The 23,830-nt window shown below is 39.8% G+C and overlaps 2 protein-coding genes across 2 annotated transcripts; one reads left to right on the top strand and one right to left on the bottom strand.

Moving 5' to 3' along the window:
• The first annotated feature begins 412 nt into the window (after window positions 1-412).
• Window positions 413-14,343, top strand: LOC142368587 (SLAM family member 5). Its single transcript, XM_075450795.1, has 7 exons — window positions 413-667; window positions 6,377-6,580; window positions 6,667-6,777; window positions 8,433-8,702; window positions 9,142-9,246; window positions 12,818-12,850; window positions 13,091-14,343. Exons 1-7 carry the CDS (start codon window positions 625-627, stop codon window positions 13,114-13,116), a joined length of 792 nt encoding a protein of 263 aa, XP_075306910.1. The 5' UTR covers window positions 413-624; the 3' UTR covers window positions 13,117-14,343.
• Window positions 14,344-15,621: 1,278 nt separating this feature from the next.
• On the bottom strand, window positions 15,622-22,310 carry LOC142369239 (SLAM family member 5-like). The gene is made up of 7 exons (XM_075451551.1): window positions 22,191-22,310; window positions 20,801-21,106; window positions 19,562-19,831; window positions 17,721-17,831; window positions 17,562-17,620; window positions 17,390-17,473; window positions 15,622-17,081 (listed from the first exon to the last, which is right to left on the bottom strand). The coding sequence occupies exons 1-7, from the start codon at window positions 22,267-22,269 to the stop codon at window positions 17,004-17,006; spliced, it is 987 nt and encodes a 328-aa protein (XP_075307666.1). The 5' UTR covers window positions 22,270-22,310; the 3' UTR covers window positions 15,622-17,003.
• Between the last annotated feature and the right edge of the window lie 1,520 nt (window positions 22,311-23,830).

The raw sequence follows: 23,830 nt of genomic DNA, 5'->3' as shown, positions 1-23,830 counted from the left end.
ATTTACAGTCAAACAAAAAAAGGGACCTTGAACAAAATGTGTTAAAGGGATAGTTCGCCTCTTTTGCTGTTCTGCTTTTGCATTTGTCTTCATATGACCACCATCTTTTACCGTATTATTTATTTGTCTTTTATTTATTTAGTTATTTCTGTATATATTTCCTCATTCACGCCCTCACTCTTTATACAGACGTGCACTTTTGTGACACTCGTATCGTTCCACATAGCATCAGTCATCTGAGAGTAGTCGACAAAGTTTTATGTGTTTCTAATAAAAGCTGTTCACGACCTTCAGTTATTATCTCGCCTCAACAAAGAACTTTGTTTGAGCAAAACGTCTTCGACCAGCCAAGGTCTGTTGATAGCAGCGCTGTTATCGCGCCCAGCTGTGACGACTTCCTCCATGTGCTGCCCCTGCAGACTGCCATGCTTTCTGTGGGACTGACAGACCTTACTTGGACCAATACATTCTCTCATTCAGACTCACTTAAGAACACTGGACTACGCTGGGAAAGATGCTCTGGTTGTGACACACGGCTGCATGACTCGCATGACGTGAGCTGGGTTTTTTTTAAAAAAGAAAAACAGGAACTCTGACATACATCTTTTACGCTTCGCTGTTGAGATGAATCCTCTAATCCTCGTTGTTTCATGCATTCATTTTCAAGGTACGTACATTTTACCTTTTAAAATGCGATCAGGCAACAGCAAAGCTGCGGAAATATGTTAAACAGTTATTTAGAACTGAGTCAGGAACTTACAGAAATGATAAACCTAACTTTGTAACAGTTCAGTAACAAGTTGATGACAGGAATACTGTTTATATCATGTAGTGTAACTCACTGTATGAGGCTGTTTGAAGAAAAAGGAAGGAAATATGGTATGGTAGTTAATTTCAATACGAAACGCCACACAACACAAAGGCAGGAAGTACTTTAAGTGGCTCGTACTTTGTATCATATAACCCTACAGTATATGTCCTAAGTTTTTATGTTCACACATTATAAGCTTGATCATGAAGTGTGACTTTGTGTTGTATGTTGATATTTAGTGATTCAACACTGTTTTTTTTATTTTATTTAACCTTTCTTTAACCAGGAAATGGTCCCATTGAGTTACAATAACTCTTCTGCCAGGGGACTGTAAAGCGTGTCTGTTCGTAGTAATGCTGTCTGTCAGTGAGTGGGTGGGAGAGGCCCTTTATTCCACCACGTTGGTCTAGACTGGAATATCATCACTATTAGAAAGAGTAATTTGAATAACATATCATTTTTTAATATATTCCCACAAGAAAATGACCACGAAGAGTCTCTGGTAGTCTCGTTTCTTCGGTGTCGTAAATACTCGTTTCCTGCATTATCATCATTAACACTCTGTGGCTCCCCCATTGGACGAGTGCTGACATGTTCGGTACAGCCTCTGACTGTCCCCAGATGATGGCCAGTAAAAAGGTTTGATCAACCTGTTTGATGATCTTTCACATGGCCATGATCAGGCCACAATTTCTCAACACGAATCAGCTGAAAAATGGCCTAGAGCTGTATATGCTTAATGTTCAGCGTCAAAATGCTCAACATAACAGTAAACGGTAACAGCAGTAGCAGTGGATGAATGTCAGCATGCTGACGACTGCATCTTCATGCAAGCACAGGCCATAAGGTGTGTTATAAACTGTATTAAAGCATAAAGCAACAAATGTGGTATGAAAAGGAGCCAGACGACATATTGGCAAAGCACTGAACTGGATGTTGTGTTGGCTGAACATCACAGGCCACAGTTACTGTGGTTTCCAACAACTGGCTCATTCACAGTTCATTTTTAGCCAGTCACCTTTTAAAGACACTGATTATAACCTGAAACGTATAACACATTCAGCCCAGGTGGTGTTGTTTTGGGTTACAATGAGTGTCGATGGATTCACTGACAGACCCAAACTGATCAAACTGCGAAGCCTTTTCCATCAAATATAAGTGTTTATCGTCTTCATCTAAGTGTCTCTGGATCTTGATGGATGTTCACAAGACTTCCCAAATAAAGATATTTGATAAAAAATATTAGACATTACCTAAGGCCCGACCCTTGTCTTTTTGGGGTTAAGGAGTAGAGGTCGTCTGTCGGGTCAAATGAAAAGAAGCATGTTAAATGGAGGAATAGGGCCAAGTGGTAATAAGAGGTAAGGCCAAAACTTAAAATGATGACTCCAAATAACATTTTGTTACAAAGTGGAAATAAAAACCCAGATAGTGGCCTGCTAACAGTTAAAAGCCACATCTGCTCATCTATCCTTGACATCTTGTACCCCCTAAAATTTTGCTCATTGACTGTTAAACAGGGCCAAGGACGACACATTTACCCTGACGACATGCAGGAAAACATATGTGTAAATGCTCTTTAATGACTGCAGCTCAGCATCAAACAGCACCTTCCCTTTTAAATGAATCCGTAAGCTCACAGATGTGGGAATGAGACCTCCATTTGCAACTGAATTCTTTACTCTCTGGTGAAATATAGCAGTCACCTCCTCCTCACTGATTCTCAACACAGTGATACATGCTAACAGTCACTCCAACGGTAGATATTGCATGTCACTGGACTGTGGGAGGAAGCTGGGGGGCCCAAAGAGGACCCCGGCCTTCGCAGGGAGAGCATGCAAACTGCACTCTCAAAGTGAGGGGACAGTGCTAACCAACATACAGCCCCCGAAACATTCATTCGCTTACCTATAGCTTCACGACACAGTTAGAAAACAACTGTACTTAGAAGAAAATAAAGACAACTTGGTAAAAGGGAAGTGAAGTCAGTTATGGAAGTCCCACTTATGGTCAGAGTGACACGACTGTGTGGGTGGGACGGGTTTAGATGACTATGGTTGGAAACTAGTGAAACAGTGCTGTGTGGGAGGAGTATTTGTGTGTTAGTGGTGTAAAGGTAAAGAATGTGGAATAAAATCACCAATCAGTCACTGTACACGACCCTCCTATCCTGTTCTTTAGAGTACTCCCAGAGTGTAAAAATGGTTAATGCCGAGTTGTTTTTACCATCTTCTAAGAAATGTCACGATATGTTAGATAGATAGATAGACTGAAAAAAAAACAACTCATAAGATTTACTTAAAAAACCCTTTCTAAGTATTTGCACTCAGATGATTTAGGCAAGGCAAGGCAATTTTATTTATAGAGCACAATTCATACACAGGGCAATTCAAAGTGCTTTACAGATACATAAAATCACAAGAAGGCAATAAAACCATTAAAAAGGAATAAAAAAAATAAAAGAAAGAAATTAAAAACGAAAGAAATTTAAAACCCATTAAAATAATCATTAATTAATTAAAAAGTGAAGAGTGCAGATAAAATACTTTCAGGTGTCATATGCACAGCTAAATAGAACAGTTTTCAGCCTGGATTTAAACATGGTCAGAGCTGAAGCCTGTCTCACATCTTCTGGAAGGCTGTTCCAGATGTTAGGAGCATCAAACTGAAAGACTGTTCCAGATTTTAGGAGCATAAAACTGAAACGCAGCCTCAGCTTGTTTAGTCCTGACTCTGGGCCCCAGCAGGAGACCCCTCCCTGAGGTTCTCAGAGCCCGAGTTGGTTCATATGGCTCTAACATGTCAGAGATGTACTTTGGCGCTTGACCATGAAGAGACTTGTACACAAGCAGAGCTGTTTTAAAGTCTATTCTATGAGCGACAGGAAGCCAGTGCAGAGACCTGAGCACTGGACTAATATGGTCGTATTTCCTGGTTCTAGTCAGGACTCGAGCAGCAGCGTTCTGGATGTACTGCAGCTGTCTTACAGCCCGTTTAGAGAGCCCAGTGAGCAGGCCGTTACAGCAGTCTAACCTGCTGGAGACAAACGCATGGATCAGTCTCTCTAAGTCTGGTTTAGACACTATTCCTTTGATTCTGGCAATGTTTTTTTGATGGTAAAAAGCTGCTGATGTTACAGATTTAATGTGGCTGTTAAAGTTCAGGTCTGAGTCCAATATTACCCCGAGATTTCTAACTTGATAGGTTTTAGGTTTTAGAGAGAGAGTCTCAAGGTGACTGATAACACTTTCTCTTTGTTTCTGTTGGCCACAGACAATGATTTCAGTTTTGTCTGAGTTTAGCTGGAGGAAATTGTTTTGCATCCACACACTGATCTGTTCGATGCAGCGACACAGTGTATCTACAGGCCCGTGTTCTCGTGCCGTCAGTGACACGTAGATCTGAGTGTCATCTGCAAAGTTGTGGTAGGACACATTATAGCTGCGTATTAGCTGGCCTAGTGGAAGCATGTACAGATTGAACAATACGGGTCCCAGGATTGACCCCTGGGGAACCCCACAGGTCATAGCCATTTGGTCTGAGACACAGTTACCAATTTCAACAAAATATTTCCTGTCCTCCAGATAGGACTTGAACCAGTTTAAAGCACGACCAGAGATTCCCACCCAGTCTTCTAACCTCTGTAATAAGATCGCATGGTCAACTGTGTCAAAGGCAGCACTCAGGTCCAGCAGAACTAAGACTGTGACTCTACTTGCATCTGTGTTCAGGCGGATGTCATTTGTCACCTTGATCAGAGCTGTCTCAGTGCTGTGGTGGGGCCTAAAGCCTGATTGGAAAGTATCAAAAGCATTGTTAGACAGGAGAAAGTCACGAAGCTGTTGGTATACAACTTTTTCTAGGACTTTGCCTAAGAATGGCAGGTTTGATATGGGCCGGTAGTTGTTCAGTATTGTGGCATCAAGACTGCTCTTCTTTAGAAGAGGCTTAATGACAGCAGTTTTTAAGGCCTTTGGAAATGTTCCAGTCTGGAGTGAGATGTTGACTAGATGAGCAAGTTGTGGTAACAAACTGCTCAGCACAGACTTTAGGAATCTAGTGAGCAACTCATCAAGGCAGCACGTTGATGAACTCAGACTGCAGATGGTCTCTTCGACTGTTTTGTCAGTAACAGGTGTGAAATGTGTCAGCTCTAGGTGTATAGCTGGCTGCAGAGTAGTTATTTGTGTTGTGGAAATTATTGCATTTTTAATGCCTTGAACTTTGTCATTAAAGAATGTTGCAAACTCATTATACTTGGATGTAGAAATGAGTTCTAAAGGCAGTGAAACTGGAGGGTTTGTTAATCTGTTTACTGTAGCAAACAGGACACGAGAGTTGTTACTGCAGTTTTTGATGATTTCAGAAAAATAACTCTCCCTTGTTCTATGCAAAGTCTGGTTGAACACACATAGCTTTTCTTTGTAAGTCTCATAATGAACCTGGAGCTTAAGTAAGATTTAAGTAAAATTTAATGCTGCAATATCAAGTAACACTCACTTGCCAGTATCAAGTAAATTTTACTGACCATAAAACATAACAGTTTTGAAGATATTAAGTAATATTTACTTAATTACGTCTAAGTTTTAAGTTATATTTAAACAAATGAAATAAACTCTACTTGTTTTTCATAGGCAGGAACATAATTTTACTCAAAATTTTAAGTAAATTTTATATATCTGTAGTATTTGCTGTTATGAAGTAACTTAGTAGATTTTAACGATACACTTTCAGAGTAAAGTTTATGTGGTATTTCTAGGTTTATGTACATACAACTATTAAACATTTAAATTGTATGAGGAAACCAAAGTAAAACTTACTCTTCCCCCATAATTCATGTATTACGTTAATAAAATGTTTCATTTTACTTAAGAAGCTCTAGTTCTTACTGAATCTTAAGAATACAAGGTAGAAATTATGACAGTTACTCTAATAAAGTTTACTTCACCAAAAAGTCACTTTTTTCAGTGTAGATAGATAGATAGATAGATAGATAGATAGATAGATACTTTATTGATCCCAAAGGAAATTCAAGCATCCAGTAGCGGTAACATAACATACCTTGAACATACATTAGAATTAACTTATAACACAGTAATCATATTGTATGTTGAAATTGACCTGAGATAAATTAAATATATATATGTTTAATTTAAATGTTTACAGAGAAATTAAGGAAATTAAGGTAAACATTTGTAGCAAAATTAAACTTTTGCATATAAAATAAATATAGGACCCGTGCTAATCTTCTATACAAAAACTAGAAACTAACTGCAGAAATAAAAATGTTTTATACAACTGTTGTTTGAATGTTTGAAGTTTGATTTTTCCTCTTTTTTTTAAGTTAAATTAAAGACTGTGTAAATCTGTCAGTCTGTTGGTTTCATTAGCTAGAAAGCTGGCTTTGCTTTAATACAAGTAGAATAATTTGGACCGAATGGGATTGTAATAAACTGGACCGCGTTGAACTTGTTTACCTCTGTGTAGGGTTAGGGTTACATAATCTGTGTTATATCATTTAATTGATACATTGATTGCTGAATCTTTTTAAAACTGTCCCTTCAGTGCTGGTTAACTCCCTGGAAATCTCTGAGTATGTTGGTGGAACCGTTACCTTGCCGTCAGGAGCCAAGTCATCTTGGAACCTCTCCAGAATTGACTGGTCGATATTCGCCAACAGCACTTGGATCGCCACTTATCAAAATGGGAGGACGAACACTCAACGTCTCCCACGCTATGGAGACAGACTCAGGCTTAACATCACCTCAGGTAAAACAAAGCCCATCGCTGTTACAGTGTAAAGGAGTTTCATTTCTCTCTGAACAGTGTTTCTTACTGTGCTTTTGCTTCTTCAGGAGACTTGACCATCAGGAATCTGAAGATAGAAGATGCCATGGAATACAATGTGGACCTTGTCAACACTGATAACGAAGACAGGGCAAACAAGATTAAGCTCACAGTGAAACGTAAGCCAAGAAAGACACAAGCTTTGGCTTTCGGAGCCAGATAAACCTCCTCATGGGAATGTTTACCATAATTCATGATCGTGAAGGATGCCAAGCAGTACAGAGGGGAGGACACAGGTGTTGAGTTCAAAAGGTTTTTTATTTACCCAAACATGAAAAAAGTTTAACAAAAATCAACAACTGAACCGGCATGCCAATAAAAGAGGTCAACTCAAGATACTAAAGTCAAAAAACATCACTAACAGGACTCAGACAGACACAAAAACTAACCTAATGAAATGACACATAAGGGCCCTTAAATACTGTTTAGCTAAACCATTCACACACAATAGGGGAAACCAAACACCAAACCCAGGTAACTCCAACAAAGAAAGAAAGTATTAATACAACATAAAACTGAATTTACCTTGCAGTGTTAATATGTGTGCACTCCATACAAACCTTGCAAGGTAATAAAGTAACAAACTACAACACATTATATAATTAAAGAATATTCAAAGTAATAATTACAAAGTAAATTAAAGAAAACCAAATTGTAGAAGGGTGTGGCTCTTACCCTGTGTGGCTTGCCATCACAATGATTTTACAGCTTATTTCTTTCTTTTTTTTTAACAATATGTTTATTGATATTTGAAATCCCCCCCCCACACATACAATCGGTATAAACAATACTGCAACTTAACAGCATTCACATCCATAATAGTCACAACATTATGTTTAACAAACAAATAAAATTTAAGGTTTAAAAAGGAAAAGGGAGAAAAAAAACAATAATTAAATAATTAAAAGAAAAAAAAAGAAAAGGTAAACAACATAGGTATACTTATAAGTTGTGCAGTAGCCTGTACATAATGAAATACTTTAAGTGCCTAGGTCTAAAGATGGCCATCACAATTAAGAGGAGTGCTATTTTGCAAAAAGGTCACAAAGCTTCCCCAGCATTTATCAAAAACCAGAGTTTTTTTCCTGAGATTAAACGTAATCTTTTCTGAGGGTAAGTATGATGAGAGCTCTTTAAGCCACAAGGAAACACCAGGGGGCTCCCCACTTTTCCAGCGAATGGCTATACATTTATTAGCTGCAATTAGAGCCAGTCTGATAAAGCGAACTTTGTCCCTCACATTGATTGGCAAAACTGAGACGTCCCCCAGTTGCGTCAGTCTCGGGTTGGTTGGGATGTCTACCCCCACAATTCCTTTAATATTGTTTAAGATAGACCTCCAGTATTGTTCCAGACAACTACATGTCCAGAACATATGTAGAAGAGTCCCTTTTTCCCGTCTTACATCTAGGACAATATTCTGAATAGCGACTGCTTATTTTGTGAAGGCGTTGAGGTGTCAGGTAAACCCTGTGTATAAGGTTAAACTGTAACATTTTGTGCCGGCTATTGTAGGAGAAGGACTGAGAGCTATCACAAATCAGCTTCCATTCAGAGTCCTCGAAAGCATAGCCGATGTCCATTTCCCATTTAACCTTTGCTTTTACAGCTTATTTCTGTTATATTTAAAGAAATGTCAACAGCTCAACAGTGACGTGTTCTTATACGTGTCTCTTTTTTGCAGACATGTTGCATAATTGTTGTTGCAAACAAATATTTTCAGCGGTTCACATTTCAAGTGACAAATCAACGATTTCGATGTGTACCCCTGCAGAACGCCTGCAGGTACCGACCACACAGAAGGTCTACAGTGCAGCGACAGAAACGGGCTGTTTTATGGTCCTGAAGTGCTCCTCTTCTGATGAAGGTGTCACCTTGTCCTGGCAAGTTAATCCTCCAAATGTGCACACTTTGAGTTCTCCCGAGGGCCGCCCTTCCCTTCTTTTTGCAGATATCCGTAACACGCAAGACTCTGTTCAGTTTACCTGCACTTCGAGCAGGCGTATGGAGAATGCGTCACGGGTTCTCATGCCAAAGTGTGATGGTAAGTTTGGATCTGTGGCCTTTTGTTTTACTGTATGCATGCTGGAACAAGCACAACATCAGATGAGATGAGGGTTCAGAAAGATCCGTGCACAAACAACACGTTTTCCCAGTCCAGCGTTGTAATCACAAAATTGCTTGTACAAAATACTGATTGAAACATTAAGATAATAACACAGAATCTGTGGCGTAAAAATGAAGACTTTGAACACCTTGCATGTAGATCACATGTCGGACCCAACACCCGTGCTTACAGTCTGACCTTCTCTGTACACTTTTGTCAAGGTTTCAACATGAAGAGAATAGAGAAAATAGAGAAAAACACAGTCGACACACAGTAGCCGAGTCACGATGAATTGTTTGAAAGAGTGCATGAACTACCACAGTTTGATGCTGGTTAAGTTTTTCTCATTATCATGGTTTTTGTTTCCTTTACTCAGTTCCAGAGAAACCGACACCATCCAGGGACAGAAGTTTTGTTTGCTTTTTCTTCGGAGGCTTCCTGGGAGGCTTCATCACTGTAATAATCATCTACTGTTTTGGAGGTGAGAGGAACACGACAACATCAAAAGATGGTTCCCAATCGTCCGACTCAAGACTCAAAGTCTGCTCAAATAATAGAGTTTATAGTGTCAGTATTTCTCACTACAGTTGTCATCATTTATCGAACAAAAACTAAGCCAAAACACAGAAGCAGTGTGTGGAAAAACGGAGTCCAAAACTGATCCAGCAGCTTGTAACAGCAGCTTCAGCAGCAGGGAGCTGAAGTAATGGTTTCCTGTGGGACGTTATCAGTCTCTCTCATGGTTCTGGAGGAATCTCGGCCCACTTTTCTCTCCAGCGCTGCTTCAGCTCACTGAGGTTTGCAGCTCTGGTTTCTGCACAGCTCTCTGAATGTCCCACCACAGCATCTCAGTCAGGCTGAGGTCTGGACTCTGACTGGACCATTGCAACACCTTGATTCTTCACTTTTTCACACATTCTGCTGTAGATCTGCTGCTGTGTTTGGGATCATTTTCCTGTTGATGGGGCTGGTTTCCATTGCTGTGTTTGGTTTCCTCTAAACGTGCTGCTGTGCATTATGAGCAAACATCTCCACTTTGGTCTGCTCTGTCCAAAGGACATTGTTCCAGAAGTCTTGTGGTTTGTTCAGATGCAGCTTTGCAAACCCAAGCTGTGCTGCCATGTTCTTTTTAGAGAGAAGAGAGTTTCTCCTGCAGCCCTTCCACACAAGCCACACCTGTTCAGTCTGTTTCTAACTGTGCTGTATTGACCTTTAACATTTAACATGCTAACTGAGGCCTGCAGAGTCTGAGACGTAGCTCTTGGGTTTTTAACCTTGGGGTGACCTTTAACATTTAACATGCTAACTGAGGCCTGCAGAGTCTGAGACGTAGCTCTTGGGGTTCTGACCTTGGGGTGACCTTTAACCTTTAACATGCTAACTGAGGCCTGCAGAGTCTGAGATAGTTGCTCTTGGGGTTCTGACCTTGGGGTGACCTTTAACCTTTAACATGCTAACTGAGGCCTGTGGAGCCTGAGATAGTTGCTCTTGTTTTTTTTTTCAGTCTCTCTGAGGATTGCACAATCTGACCTTTGGGTGAAATGACAGAACTTCTGCAAAAGCAAATGTGACCACGTGTTGCAAAGTAAGCGAGTAAGTAAGTGAGTGATGGCAGTGTCGGCCCCTCCTGACGGACATACACTGTCTCCCCTCGGTTACTGCTGCCTTTGCCGGCTCCGATATACGCATCAATACTGGATCCACTTTTATCCTCCACTTTGGTTCTGTAGAACGTAGAACTAAAAGACGATGTATGTTGGAAGAGGCCCGGTTTCACATCACTGTGTATATGTGCATTTGTTTGAATAGTGATAATCACCCTGCACTTTGAAGCATTACTGATTTTCAGGAGAATGTGTGTCGAGTTTGGTCTGGATTTTTTTCCATACTGCCCGTTTACGTATGTGCTGCACAGCAGGAACCTTCCTGCTGCAGACTCAAACTTATGACTAACTAACCCTAACCCTGTAAAGGAGGGTTTTTTTTTTTTTTTTTTTTAAATATAACCAAGATTGTTCTTTCTAGAACATTTCAGGACTCCAGTGCATGTGGGAAAACAGCCTCTGCATAGTTTCATGACTAAAATAATGTGCAAAGGGCGAAAAATGTGCACATGCACTTGTTGTAGGAAACACACAACCCTTAACTGTGACTGCATTTATTATTTATAATATCAAATTCTGCAACTTTTCTTTTATTCCCACTTGCAGAAGGCATTGCTCTGTTTTGAAAATCAGTGAGGATTCCTGACAGCCGAGCCAAGCTTCACCATCATTAAAGGGGAAGTCCGTTTTTTTTTTTTTAAACCTGGGCCTTATTTCTGGCATAAAATACGTTCATCTACTCACCGATAACAGTTTGGTGAAAATAAAAGCTTAAAAATAAAATAAAAACTCAGAGCTACCGTGTTGTTGTTATTGGGGGGCTTATAGGAAGCTTTCTACACACGTGTCTACTGGGATGACGTCATCGATGCGCACCACTGCAGCACAGCTCATTCACTCCGTGCTCTGTGACGGTCGGCTAACTTCACACAGTTTGCTGCTGCTGGTTCTGTGCAACATGGCAGGTTATTTATCAGATTTGGACAATGTGGACGACGAATTTGAGTACGATGGACGTCCTTAATGGGATAGTTTGCCCTTTTTTGACATGAAGCTGTATGACATCCCATATTAGTAACATCATTTATGAACATTTTCTTAACCCCTGCTGCGTCCTGTGAGCCGACTTCCAGCCTCGTATCACTGCGTGCTGTGTAGACCGTGCAGACCGAAGTGCAGACCGAGCAGTAAACACCGTAACAGGTACGGCTATCGCTAGGTGGCTGAACGCATTGATATGAAGGTAAGCAAAAATAGCGCCAAGCGATTGTGAGGTCTGACTTTTTCTGGAGGGACGATTTTGTGACCCAAATGTATTACTTTTTTGAACGCATATTGTTTTGAGAAGCAAGACGCTTTATTTTCGGGACCCTAGCAAACCAGCCGGACTACCTTCATCAACACCAAAACGAGGCTGGAACTCTGCTCACAGGACGCAGCAGGGGGTAAGAAGATGTTCATAAATGATGTTGCTAATATGGGATGTCATACAGCTTCATATCAAAAGAGGCGAACTATCCCTTTAACGGAGTGAATGGGCTGTGCTGCAGCGGCACGTGGTGATGACGTCATCCAACTAGACGCGTGTGTAGAAAGCCCCCCGATAGCCCCCGATAACAACAACACAGCAGCTCTGAGCTAACAGTGCAATAGTACGCGTTCATTCATTCATTGGTCTTAAAGTATTGGTGAAATAAAGACAGATAATGCCTTATTTAGAGGCTGTATTATCTCTGCCCCGTTCTCTCCCGTTATATGGATATACGCCGATCTCCAGTGATCTAAATATCTTCCAAAGGACGCCGACTTTCACCAAACTGTTATCGGTGAGTAGATGAAGGTATTTTATGCCAGAAATAAGGTCCAGGTTTAAAAAAAAAAAAACTGAACTCCTCCTTTAATGGTAACATATAATTTTTGGTGATTCTAAATTTGCTCCTGAGTGTATCCATGTTTATCTGTTTGCCTGTTATGATCTGACAACCTGTCCAAACCACATGGTGTCCTCTGACAGCTGAGGAAGTCCGAACCTTCTGCGATGGTAAACACAGGCTAAAGTTGGGCTTGAAAAAGTCAAACGATCGATTTGTCATTAAACTTTTGATGCATTTTTTGGGGTGGTCGGTGGCGTAGTGGGTTGAGCAGGATTCCCATGTACAGACTCAACAGTCCTCGCTGCAGCTGGCCCCGGTTCGAGTCCCGCACCAGACGGCCCTGTGCTGCATGTCTTCCCCCTCTCTCTGCCCACTGCTTCCTGTCTCTCTCCAGCTGTCCTGTCCATTAAAGGCATAAAAAGCCCCAAAAAATATAAAAAATAAAAATAAAAAATAAATCATTATTCAGGCAAGAAATGTTGTCTTAATCCTGTTATTTCTCATAGTGCTGCCTTGATGTTTTGGGACAACCACATCATAGCTGACTGCTTTTTTTTTTTAATTTTCATTACAGATCATATAAAAAAAGCATGGCAGAGCCTGAGGGGTATGTAATCCATATTACACACTTTTAGTAGCTGCCCTGAAGCAAACCTTAACTTTTTTATCTAGTTTTATTACTGGAGAAGAAATTTAGTTGGTGTGACTCATGATTTTTGCTGTAATAACATTTTGATTTGTCTGAAACCTTCTTGGCTTATTAAAATGAATAAAATTAGTCAAAACCTTTTGGAAAATTGAGACAAACATGGTCAGTAATCCATCTATTTTCACCTGGATTTTCCAGAAAAACTGTGCCAGCGGGAAAATTGAGCTGTCGAAAGGTAAAGCTTGAAGGGAGCTGGAAAGAATACATCCACAACAGCCCAGGACGACCACAGCATTGTGTAGAAGTTTTAATGCAAAAGACTGTTGAAGCAGAAAACCAGAACCAGAAGTAATGAATGTGCTTTGAGACTCCACTAAGGATAGACCCAATATAATGAGCACAGGTCTGGTCTCATTCAAACCACTCAACAGTCCTGAAAAATAAGGTGCCATGACTCACTTAGAGCCACAATAACGGTAACATATATGTAATATAATATTTGAACATATTTTGTATTCCTGTGTTCATTATACTGAGTCTACCTCATTTGTGTTGAAATAATTTTCAGTATTTATTCATTTCTGATTCAGAAAGCGTGTATATTTTCTCCAAAGCTTTAACTCCTGTGTTCAACACATTTTGTTTTGTTTCTAAAGGCTTTTTTTGTTGTCTCCCACCTTTGAATGTCAGTTCATACTGAAACTGTATTGTGTGAAAAACTTCATGCCTGTTGATTTAGAAAATATATTTTTTATACTGTAAATGTGCATTAGAACAATGTGGACCAGCTGTAATGTTAAAAGGACACAATCTGAATAAATGGGGAGTATTTAGATGTTAATCACCTGAATGAAAAGTAGATATTGTGATGTTGTGCATGAGCTTCATCTTAATCATCTTATTAACTCACAGATGGTGAAATCTAGTTGTTTTTGGTTAATTAAAGTCCCAGCAGTCTGTTAAAGTTTTAAGTCTTTCGTGTCATCTTGACGGATCACACTGCAGAGCAACAGCTGTGAGTTTTTATGTAGAAAAGCTCATTGATTCCAACACTCTTTCAGCTTTGTTTCTGCTCGTTTAATTGTTTTCATGATATTTAACATACTGATATCATTTGCATGTGAAATCAATGAGCATGAGCACAGGGACCAAGCAGGGACACAGTGACGGTATTTCTGTAGCAAACAAATGTTTTAGGGGAAGTGAAATTTGCTGAGCACTGAATTGTGTTTTAGGCCTGTCTGGGACGGTTATTCACTCACTGAGTTTTATCATCTTTTTCACTTTCTATTCAGTTCCAAAGTTACTTTAAAAGCTTTAGCGGTAAAAATGTTTGGCTTCAGATAGACAGCTTTTAATATACTCGCATTAAAATGTTGATGTATGACCCGAGTGGAGAATGTTCCTGTGAAGGGGAAAATGTTCTGTTGGTTATGTTGACTCACAATAAAAATCACAGGTCAAGCTCATTGTTGAAAGATTCTTTACTTTTATCACGCCTGAGAAGTCACATTTTATGTTTGGTTTTAGTTTTGTGTCTATGTTGTCTCATGGCTTCCTGTTTTATTTTGACATTTAACTCTCCTCTCGTTTCAGGTCACTTGCTCTTCCCTCATGGGTCACCGGTCTGATTGTGTCCACCTGTTCCCCATTACGCTGGTGTGTTTAAATAGTCTGTGTCTCCCTTTGTCCTGTGCCAGTTCGTCTCGTCTTTCTAGCCAGAGATACACAGGAAAAAATCTAAATAAGTAATTATAAATAAGTATATTTGTCTCATTGAGTATCTCATTACACTTAATATAAGACACAACTGCCTAACAAGTACCATTTCAGCCAGATATAGGGACTTGTTTTAATACAATACATCTGGAATATCTTGTTAAGTGAAAAAGTCTCCAAAACAAATTGTTTTGAGTCATATTTCACATGAAACAAGCTTTTTTTTTCATTTGAAGAGGTTTTTAAGCTAATTTCAAGATCACTTTTAACTCAAAAGTCCTAAATATCACATCTTATTTCAAGAAATCTTGACAAGCTGATTTTCACTAGTTCCATTGGCAGATTTTTTTTGCTTATTTCAAGCAAAAACGTCTTGTATTTGTTGTTTTTTTAAAACTTATTTTTGGAGGGGCATTTTTTCCAGTGTACATGTCAAGTTTCTTGATTCTAGTTCAGTCCTGACAATTTTCCACCTAAAAAATATTCATTTCAATGAGAATAATAGTTGCCTGATAATGAACCAACTGTCCAGGTGTCAAGGTTTTCCAAAACTCTTATGGTCAAGATCCCCAAAGCCCATGTGGGGCCCAGTATGTTACAAGAAAACAACAGATAAACATCGTCTGTCCTTTCAGTGTCTGTCTTTAACAGACAAGTTAAAGTGCTAAATTTAGGATTAGCACTAGAGTACTGTGGCCGGTTGGATGGACGCTGCTCAGGCGGTTGAGAGGTTTCCAGCAAGTGAAAAGGTCAGCGGGTCGATCCTCGGCTCCTCCGTGAGTTGGAGAGCGCTTTCTCAAGACAATTAACCCCACATTGCTACCGTCAGGCTCACCAACGTGTGTACAATAGATGAGGAGCGCTGATTAAACGGGTGACTGATTAAACTCCTTGGGTGGTGTTATCATGAACCAAGTGAAGGATAAGAATCTTTTACCCGAGTGTGAAGCATTTATCGTGGTGGACAGAGATTTAAGTCAAAGCAAAGAAGCAAACCGTTAGACAAGGCGTGGGAATTCAAATCAGGCCTTTATTAGCTGCCCCTGCAGCTGGAAAACAATGAAGAAAAAAGTAACGTGATGTGTCTTTAATGACAAACACACAAAATATCTAAAAAATATCACCTTTGTATTTACAAGATTTACAACACTGTAATGATAAAGGTCAATCACATGATTTACACCCTCAGATAACACAGGTAGGTTTTTCAGTATGTGAAAAATAAGCTGCAATATCCACTAATACCAAAAATAAATAAATGTAAAGCTCCATCTTTTACTTTAAGGTAAGACACTACAAGTAAATATACATATATGAATGAAATCTTTATACATATATCACCATACATCTTCCCCACTTGATGAATTATTAACAGTTAAATGATTCAAATAAAATATTTGATGATCCAAATTGGGTATTATGTCAGGTTCAAATTAAATGGATGATAACTGATCATTTCCCTTTGCAATGACTTAAGTTTTATTCTATACCTTGAAAAACACATGGAGAACGGCTCTTTAAAAACCTTCAGAGTATAAGGAGTCACAGTTTAAATTTCATTCACATTGCTGCTTGTTCTGAATTTTAACGTCAAATGAATGTTCCAGTGTTCAAAGTGAAGCATCAGCCTCTGGAATCAGACCCCAGTCCATTTCTACTCTTCATAACCGGCAAACAAACAACACTGCATGTTAAAAAAACACGTTTTTAACGCGTTTCAAGGCAAAAACTCATCTTTATCATCAGTATAGTAACTCATAAAACCCACTACATACGACTCCACAGAACACATAAACTGCAAAATGCTGCTTGTTAATAAGCAGATGTTGTATTTAGCAAATAAGATCCATTTTCTCTCTCTATTTCTTCCTTTCTGCACCAGATTGAACCATTTTGAGCCAAACAAATGCTATAAACCAGGCAATAACAGCAGTAAACACAGAAAAGGTAGTGGGAGAGCCTTCCTTACATGCTCCTCACAGCATAACGGAAGCGCAGGCACATTTCTGCCTCAGACTACACAGATATATATGATAAAATAAACCTTTAAAAATGTAGACTGTAAAATTAACTAAAAAAAAAAACACTATTTAATACGAGATGGTCCCCACTTGGTTTATTTTAGATGTAGACAATTATTCACTAATAGCATTCAGGCCCACGAGACAAATAGCAATAAAATAATCACCAAAATATGAATTTTAATCTTAAATTCTATTTTGAAATTCTACCACCTTAAATGTTACATGTTGTAGTGCCTCGCCTCAGGTGTTGTACCCGTTCTCCATGTCATCAGCCCCGTGTTTTATTGGGCTGCACACATTTCAAGGGTTGCTCTGAGCAAACGTCACAAATTGCTGTTAAAAAATCTGTTAAAAAAGTTCCAGCATTTCTAGGAAACCTCTTGGTACGGGGACACCGACGCCTTCCTGAGACGACTGAGCTGGATCCTGTCGTACACGGTCTGGGGCTAAACGGGCGACAAAAAGCAGGCAAAAAGAAAACAGCAGTGATTGATTTAGAACACAAAACTTCAACCCAGAAATTCAGAATCCCAGAAAGAGAATCCGGTCGGTAAATGATAAACTTTGAGGTTTTCAGGCAAATGCATGAAGAGTAATGCAAAAGTTTCTTGCTTGAAGGAAAGGACCTTTTCTTAGGAATTAACCTTATTAAGGTCAGGAAACCAGTCTGCAACCATAAAACTGTTGCCGCCTTCATAAGTAGAAAGAGAGAAAGGTGAATTATTGACAGAATAAAACAAGGTTTTGGTCTTACCGCAGGTGTAATAGGTGCATCTGAGCCTGTGCAATTTTCAATGGTTTCATACAGCGAGCAAGGCTTCAGGGTGGATGGAGTCCTCTGGAAATGTCCATGTGAATACATCAAAAGAGAGGCTCAGTGAGAAAGGGTTAGGTGCAAGGGGCAGGGTACATATGAGTGTACTTACGCTTTCCACTGCAACATCTGAGATGTCAGCATACACCGTGAGGTCGTTCGAGTCACTGCCTGGCGACACCACCAAACATCGAGTGAAGAAGTCAGAGCTATGCACCCTAAGACACGACTCTGGTGTTGATATGTGTGATCGCATTCAGAAGTCTCTTACCTTCATGCCTTTTTTTACAGCAACAAATTCGCACCACGACACAAGTTAACACGAGGATGGCCATCAAACATGCTCCAGCCACGCTGAGGATCAACACGGATCTAAATTCACCTGCAAACAGCGGTGCCTGTTAATTCTACCAACAGTTCATATTAAATGAAGAGGAGACGTAGTCCTAACCCTTGTGCGGTCTTAACATTGTGTTTACCCCCCTTGTCCTATGGGTCAAAAATGAGCCGCCCTGCCAAAGCCCCAAAATAAAGCAACTTAATTGAATTTTAAATCCAAAATCTATTTTGTATGATGAAACCACCTGTTATTTATCTATTCAACTCAATTCAATACATTTTTTATCATGTATTTTTTCTTACACAATACAAAAAACAATCACCAGTTTTCAGGATTACACTTTTTTTTTGTTTTACCACAAACCAACTGTCAGTTGGACCAACAGTTTTCTTGTTTTCTCAGTTTTCTTCTACATAATAAAGGTTTATTATTGCTGTTATATAAATGTGAAGTAATTACTTCTGAATTAATTATATTGAAAGGGAAAAAACAGTGAACTTTTTTCTGCTGTTTAAATGTTTTTATAATTCACGGGTCAAAAATGACCCATAAGACAATCTTTGTACCCTAGTGGTGTACAGCCCACATGGAAACATAAACAAAAATAAAGTGTGACTTTTTCTAATGATGGACTCCCTTTAGGAAAAGTCATAACATTTCAAGTTGGAAAAAGATAGTTTAAGGTATTTTTTCTACAGCTAAACATGTCACTTTTGACACGCAAGACAACAGGAGGGTTAATGAAGGGTCATGATCCAATTTGTCTCCAATCATAATGTAAATACGAACAACAACATAACAACGTTAAAACACTAGAAGATCTATCATGCTAAGTATAATTGTTAACATAAATTATATTGAAAGGGAAAAAAACAGTGAACTTTTTTCTGCTGTTTAAATGTTTTTATAATTCACGGGTCAAAAATGACCCATAAGACAATCTTTGTACCCTAGTGGTGTACAGCCCACATGGAAACATAAACAAAAATAAAGTCTGACTTTTTCTAATGATGGGCTTGTTAGGTACAGTGTTCTGTATGTCTTTTATGTATGTATGTTGTACGTCTTGTGGTATGCATTGTGTTGTGTTCTGTTTTGTGGTGTTGGTTTGTGTTGCTGTTTTGTCTCCCCCTCCTGTTTCAATTCTCTCACTTCACAGATGTGCACACCTGGTTTCAATTATCCAATCATTCAACCACACCTGATCCAGATCTTCAATCAGCCAGTCCCCTTTAAATAGTCCCTTGTTTGTTTCCTGTGATGGGTGGTGTTGCGTTGTGAGCTGTGGCAGAGCGCTAGTTAGTTCTTTTTTGTCTCTGGTTAATTCTTTTGTTGGGTGCACAGGGACTTCGAGGATAGGTAAGATACCCTAGGGTCTACATATTATATTATACATCCACGTAAGTTTACCTTTTGTGAGAAACCCTAGGTAAGAGTGAGCACCACCCGCTGTACTTTTTGGGTGCTCAGCACCTGTAAAACGGGTGTGGGGCTGTGTTCTTTTCATTTTCTTTGGTGCCACTGTAGTCCTCGTTGTTCCCTGTGTTACCATTTGTAAATAAATACTTTCTTTAATTGTTGATACGTTTCCTGGTTTTGTGTGACTACACCCTCACCTACCCAAACCTGTTGCCTTATGTTGCGCCTTCCCACTCCGAGCCATTAGGCTCGGAGTGGGAAGGCTGTGTGCTGTTATCTCACAGCATCAATAAAGCCATGATCAGAACTCAGTAACACTGAATGAATAACTTATGGACATTCTATTAACATACCTTTGTCAGTGTATTTGTTGCTGCATGTCACTGCTTTGGATGCTGACTTCTCACTGACAAAATTAGATGCTGTGCAGGTGAACGTGGTGCCTCCATCCTCTGGCCTGATGGTGTGTTGCAGCTCGGAGCCGCTGTAAGTGTGGTTCCCCACCGCCCAGCTCCAGGTGACATTGCTGTGAGTAGCTGAGCTGCACTTCAGCGAAACTACACAGGATCCATTCAAAGCTTGATAGCTGCTGTAAGTCAGGACGGGATGCTCAGTTATGGGCTCTAATGAGACAGCAGAGAGGAGAGTAACCGATCAGCCTCGACATTTTACCTGCAACTAGTATACATAAAGATAAAAACCAGGCCAGTAAAACAGAATATGCAGCAGTAAACTAGCCAGAATACAGTTAATCATGATTTCCAGTTGCCATCTAAACCTCAGAGACGACAACTCTGAATAAACCAAAGAATGAGGTTGTGCTGAGAATTCAAAATACACAAAACTCAACATGACCAAAAACAAACTTGAGAAAGTTTCTTATTTTGTGACAAAACGCAACCAAAAGAAAATGCACGAGACATTACCACCACGAAAGAAAATAGGGACGTTATGGACACAATTTACAGTATTTACCATAGAAAACAGATTATATTACAAAGCTTTTTGCTGTTAATGGTTTTATAAACGTAAAGGTTGTTCAGGAGAGAGATTTAAAATTAAGATGGAAATAAATAATTTCATAATGTAACACACTACGGGGAAACTTTTCCTTGAATTGTTACACAAAGAGAGGAAACAGCTGCAGGGAAGCAGCATCTCAAATATGAAGTGATATGTTCATTTTCTTTTGCACAGTTTTGCATCCAATTATATCCAATTAAAGAGTGGCATCATTAGCCTCCGTACCAAACATAACATGACAGCCTCCAACATTAACTCACTTTAACACATAGAGATGAAAAACATCATTTCCTGGTGAGCAGTGTTGTGGAATCTCTTCTACTTGTACAGCACGATGAACTCTTCTAACATCTCTTTTATCCAGAGTGAATTACACATGCACTGGGATCAGTGTTTTACCCAAAGACACTTTGCTATGTGAAACGGGGGATGTTGATGATTAAAGGGTGACTTCTGCACCTCCTGAGCTGCAGCTCAGCTATAGATCATTTAAGCACATTGTGAAGAAAAAAACTTGTGTTTTCATGACAGTTATTAGGTTTGCATGTCTCAAAGAAACAGCGTCTTACCGTGAACTTGCAGGGTGATGGTGACTGTTGGTCTCTGTCGGTCATTCGCCTCTGAGAGAAAACTGAAATCACCAGAATCTCCCACAGTCAGATCTCTCAGCGTTAAACTGAAGTTTGTGGGGTTGAACTCTAATCTGCTCTGAAATAGCTCCTTTTTAGAAACACCTCTATCATGGTCTGCAACCACTGTAGATCCATATTTCCAAGTTGCCGCGGTGACCCCTTCAGTGGGTAAGTTTGATGAAAACTCCTCAGTATCCCCGACTCTTTTATGAACGACACGTTTTCCAGTGGAGGCCTCCGCATCTGAAACACAGCAGCCACAATATGGTCTTAATGAAGGGTCATGATCCAATTTGTCTCCAATCATTGTGTAGATACGAACAACAACATAACAAAGTTAAAACACTAGAAGATCTATCATGCTAAGTATAATTGTTAACATAAAATGACACAAAATGCGACAAAAGTCAGGAGATTATAGAATGAGATCGTGGATGACATGATATCTGTGGTAAACAGGATATTACCAAACAAAGAAACAGCAATGACAACAAACAATGACAGAGCATTGTCATGTTTTGACTTTCCATCACAGTTCTGATCATTAGAAAAATGCACATAATTACATAAACACAACAGATTATCATCAGAAGGTCAAGTGAACCTGAACTTTGGACGTCGAATATCAGAGGCTCAGTGTTGCTCCTGTGTGTGGGGAAGGCAGACTGAACCCACAGGGTGACTAAACTTCCCTTCTCTAGATTAGCAGCTTCAAAAATGAGTTATCGATGATGGAGCAGTGACGATTTTCTTTGTGGTGGACGAAGCTGCATCATTTCAAGAGAAACTGCAAGGAAACCGCGGACTCAGTGGAAAAAGGTCAAGTAAAAGTTGTCATCACTGTCATCCCTTTCGCTCAGTTCTACTGCTGCAAGGTCTCTATGCTTTCATGTCTGTCCCACAAAAGGAAGCGACTGTGCACTGAGAAAAACTTTTAGCTCGTGTCTGCAGCCCAATGGTACCGTAGAAAAGTTTTAAACATTCATTCCCCCCACTTCTGCAATTATTCTGCAAGCTATAATCTATCGTGCGTGCATCAGCAAACATGATCAACAAATTTAAAGAAAAAAAGCAGGAAGTGACATAAACAGAAAAGGGATAAACCATTCCTGAGCTGCCTTCTTAGCCGAGCAGGTGCAGCAGGATTTGCAAAAACACGCACAAAAAGAAGGCTGTTGGCCTCTTCCAAAGAAGACGTGTCATTTCCTGAGCTGACAACACATATCCAGAAAGTTGTGTTCTGGCACAGCCTCTATCCAGGCACCGATCAATTTGACTCAAGTATTAGTCAGAATTGTAAAGGATTGAAGCAGAAAAGTGTACGTACCCTGAATGCAGACCACGAGAAGCAGCCCGACACCATATGCAAAGAAGCAGCTGAGACGAGAAAGGCAACCACCTACCATCTCTGTGGGGAGAGGAACAGTGTCTGTTTCCTCCTCTGGTCTCCGCTTTGACAAGTCGGCTCAGAAAAAAAGAGTCGGTTAGAGGGTGGGGGAGGCTTTGTCAGTGAGGAGGCAGAAAGAAGAAGCTGTCTCAGTCGGCCTGGTATACAGCAAAATAAAAGCAGCTGCTTCGAGGAAACTGTTCAAAATCAACGTTGAACACAAGATCTTTGCACAGGTTAAGCTGCTGGATCACAGTTAAGGAGAGAAGAGTTGCAAAGGCAAAGTTAGTTGTTATGGTGATAAGAATAACAAGTGACCTGCTATATGAATGTTCAAGAATGCCTTCTGTGACTATTTCAAATAAGCTGACATTCACCTGATGTCAGCCTCTGAATTAAGTCAACAGTACAAAATATTTTCCACAGCAAGCTAAACTAAGCTAAATGTCAATATATGAGATAAGAGCCTATATCTAATACAATTTCCTCAGGAAGGACATCCATCAGATACTAATTATGCGGTGGGGGGGATACATATCTTCAAAAGTACACTTAGTATACTAAAGTATAAATCTAGAGCCTGATATTGCTAGTTGTGCTTTAGTAATTGCTGTGAGGAGGCTAGATTCAAAGAAGAGGAAGAGGTGTGATCAGTGAGGGTTTAACCATGACTCAGAGACAGAAAGCTGCTGCTACTGTGGTGCAACTGCACTGCATGAACACTAATCAGGCAGATTTCTCTGAATTAATGTTAATGTTACTGTTACTGTTGCTTTGAGTCTGTTTAAAATCAGGCAAATGAATGGCTCTGAATTACATGATTCGATTCAACAAGCATTCGGGTTTATGTGGTTCAGAGTTAGAAAACAGGATTGTTGACTCATTGTATGTGAAACACTGAAATGTAGAGGCAACACTGTGTTACTGGGAAGAACTGGAGTAGAGTGGAAAAGCAGAAACTATCGGCGCTCCGGATGCACTCTGGAGTGCTGTGAATATTATCGACTGTGATCATTTAGTGCACATGTCGGCCATGATTAACCCTTTGGTTTGGGCACTGGTATTTGAAATGCTGAGCTCAACAGTTTGCTGTTGTCATCTTTTGGCTATTTAACAGCCAGAAATGACCACATTTGGAGAAGAGGGTGAAGCTGGAGAGTCTCCATGTGGATTTGTGGAGCAAAAAAACACTTAAAATGTCAAACTGACACAAAGAACTAGTGGCAACAAGTGGCCCCCTGCTGTGTCTCCTGATGTAATCAGCATCTGGGCAAACAAAAATATCACTCAAAGCAACTTCCAACTCATCTTGGGAGTACTTAAATGAAAGTTATTCTACTAAATGGTAATGTTGTGTGTTAGCTTAGCTACTTAAGCAAGCTGTTACTTGGTAAATGAACGCTGGATCAGCCTGTGCATGTTGGGGCCCAAACACAAAGAAAGAAAGACACACTGTTTCTCTTCAGCTCAACGGTCTGTCCTCCTTTCGTCAGTGTGCATTTGCAGCCCATTCAGCTCGTGAGATGGCCGAGAGGACAATGTTCACAACCTGGAAGTTATTCAGAGACTTCCTGGGAGAT

The sequence above is a fragment of the Odontesthes bonariensis genome, chromosome 19, assembly GCF_027942865.1.
Source record: "Odontesthes bonariensis isolate fOdoBon6 chromosome 19, fOdoBon6.hap1, whole genome shotgun sequence".
NCBI classification, from domain to species: Eukaryota; Metazoa; Chordata; class Actinopteri; order Atheriniformes; family Atherinopsidae; genus Odontesthes; species Odontesthes bonariensis.
Note: the sequence above shows the minus strand (reverse complement) of the source record. Positions and strands in the feature narration are given on the sequence as shown.

Bases quoted from the DNA above. Each gene is read 5' to 3' on its own strand.
- LOC142368587 (XM_075450795.1), top strand. From the start codon at position 625: ATGAATCCTCTAATCCTCGTTGTTTCATGCATTCATTTTCAAG. The intron at 6,778-8,432 runs GTAAGCCAAGAA...GTACCCCTGCAG, and splicing joins GATTAAGCTCACAGTGAAAC to AACGCCTGCAGGTACCGACC. The intron at 9,247-12,817 runs GTGAGAGGAACA...TTTTCATTACAG, and splicing joins AATCATCTACTGTTTTGGAG to ATCATATAAAAAAAGCATGG.
- LOC142369239 (XM_075451551.1), bottom strand. From the start codon at position 22,269: ATGGTAGGTGGTTGCCTTTCTCGTCTCAGCTGCTTCTTTGCATATGGT. The intron at 17,621-17,720 runs GTAAGAGACTTC...TGGTGTCGCCAG, and splicing joins CTGTAAAAAAAGGCATGAAG to GCAGTGACTCGAACGACCTC. The intron at 17,474-17,561 runs GTAAGTACACTC...GGACATTTCCAG, and splicing joins CAGATGTTGCAGTGGAAAGC to AGGACTCCATCCACCCTGAA.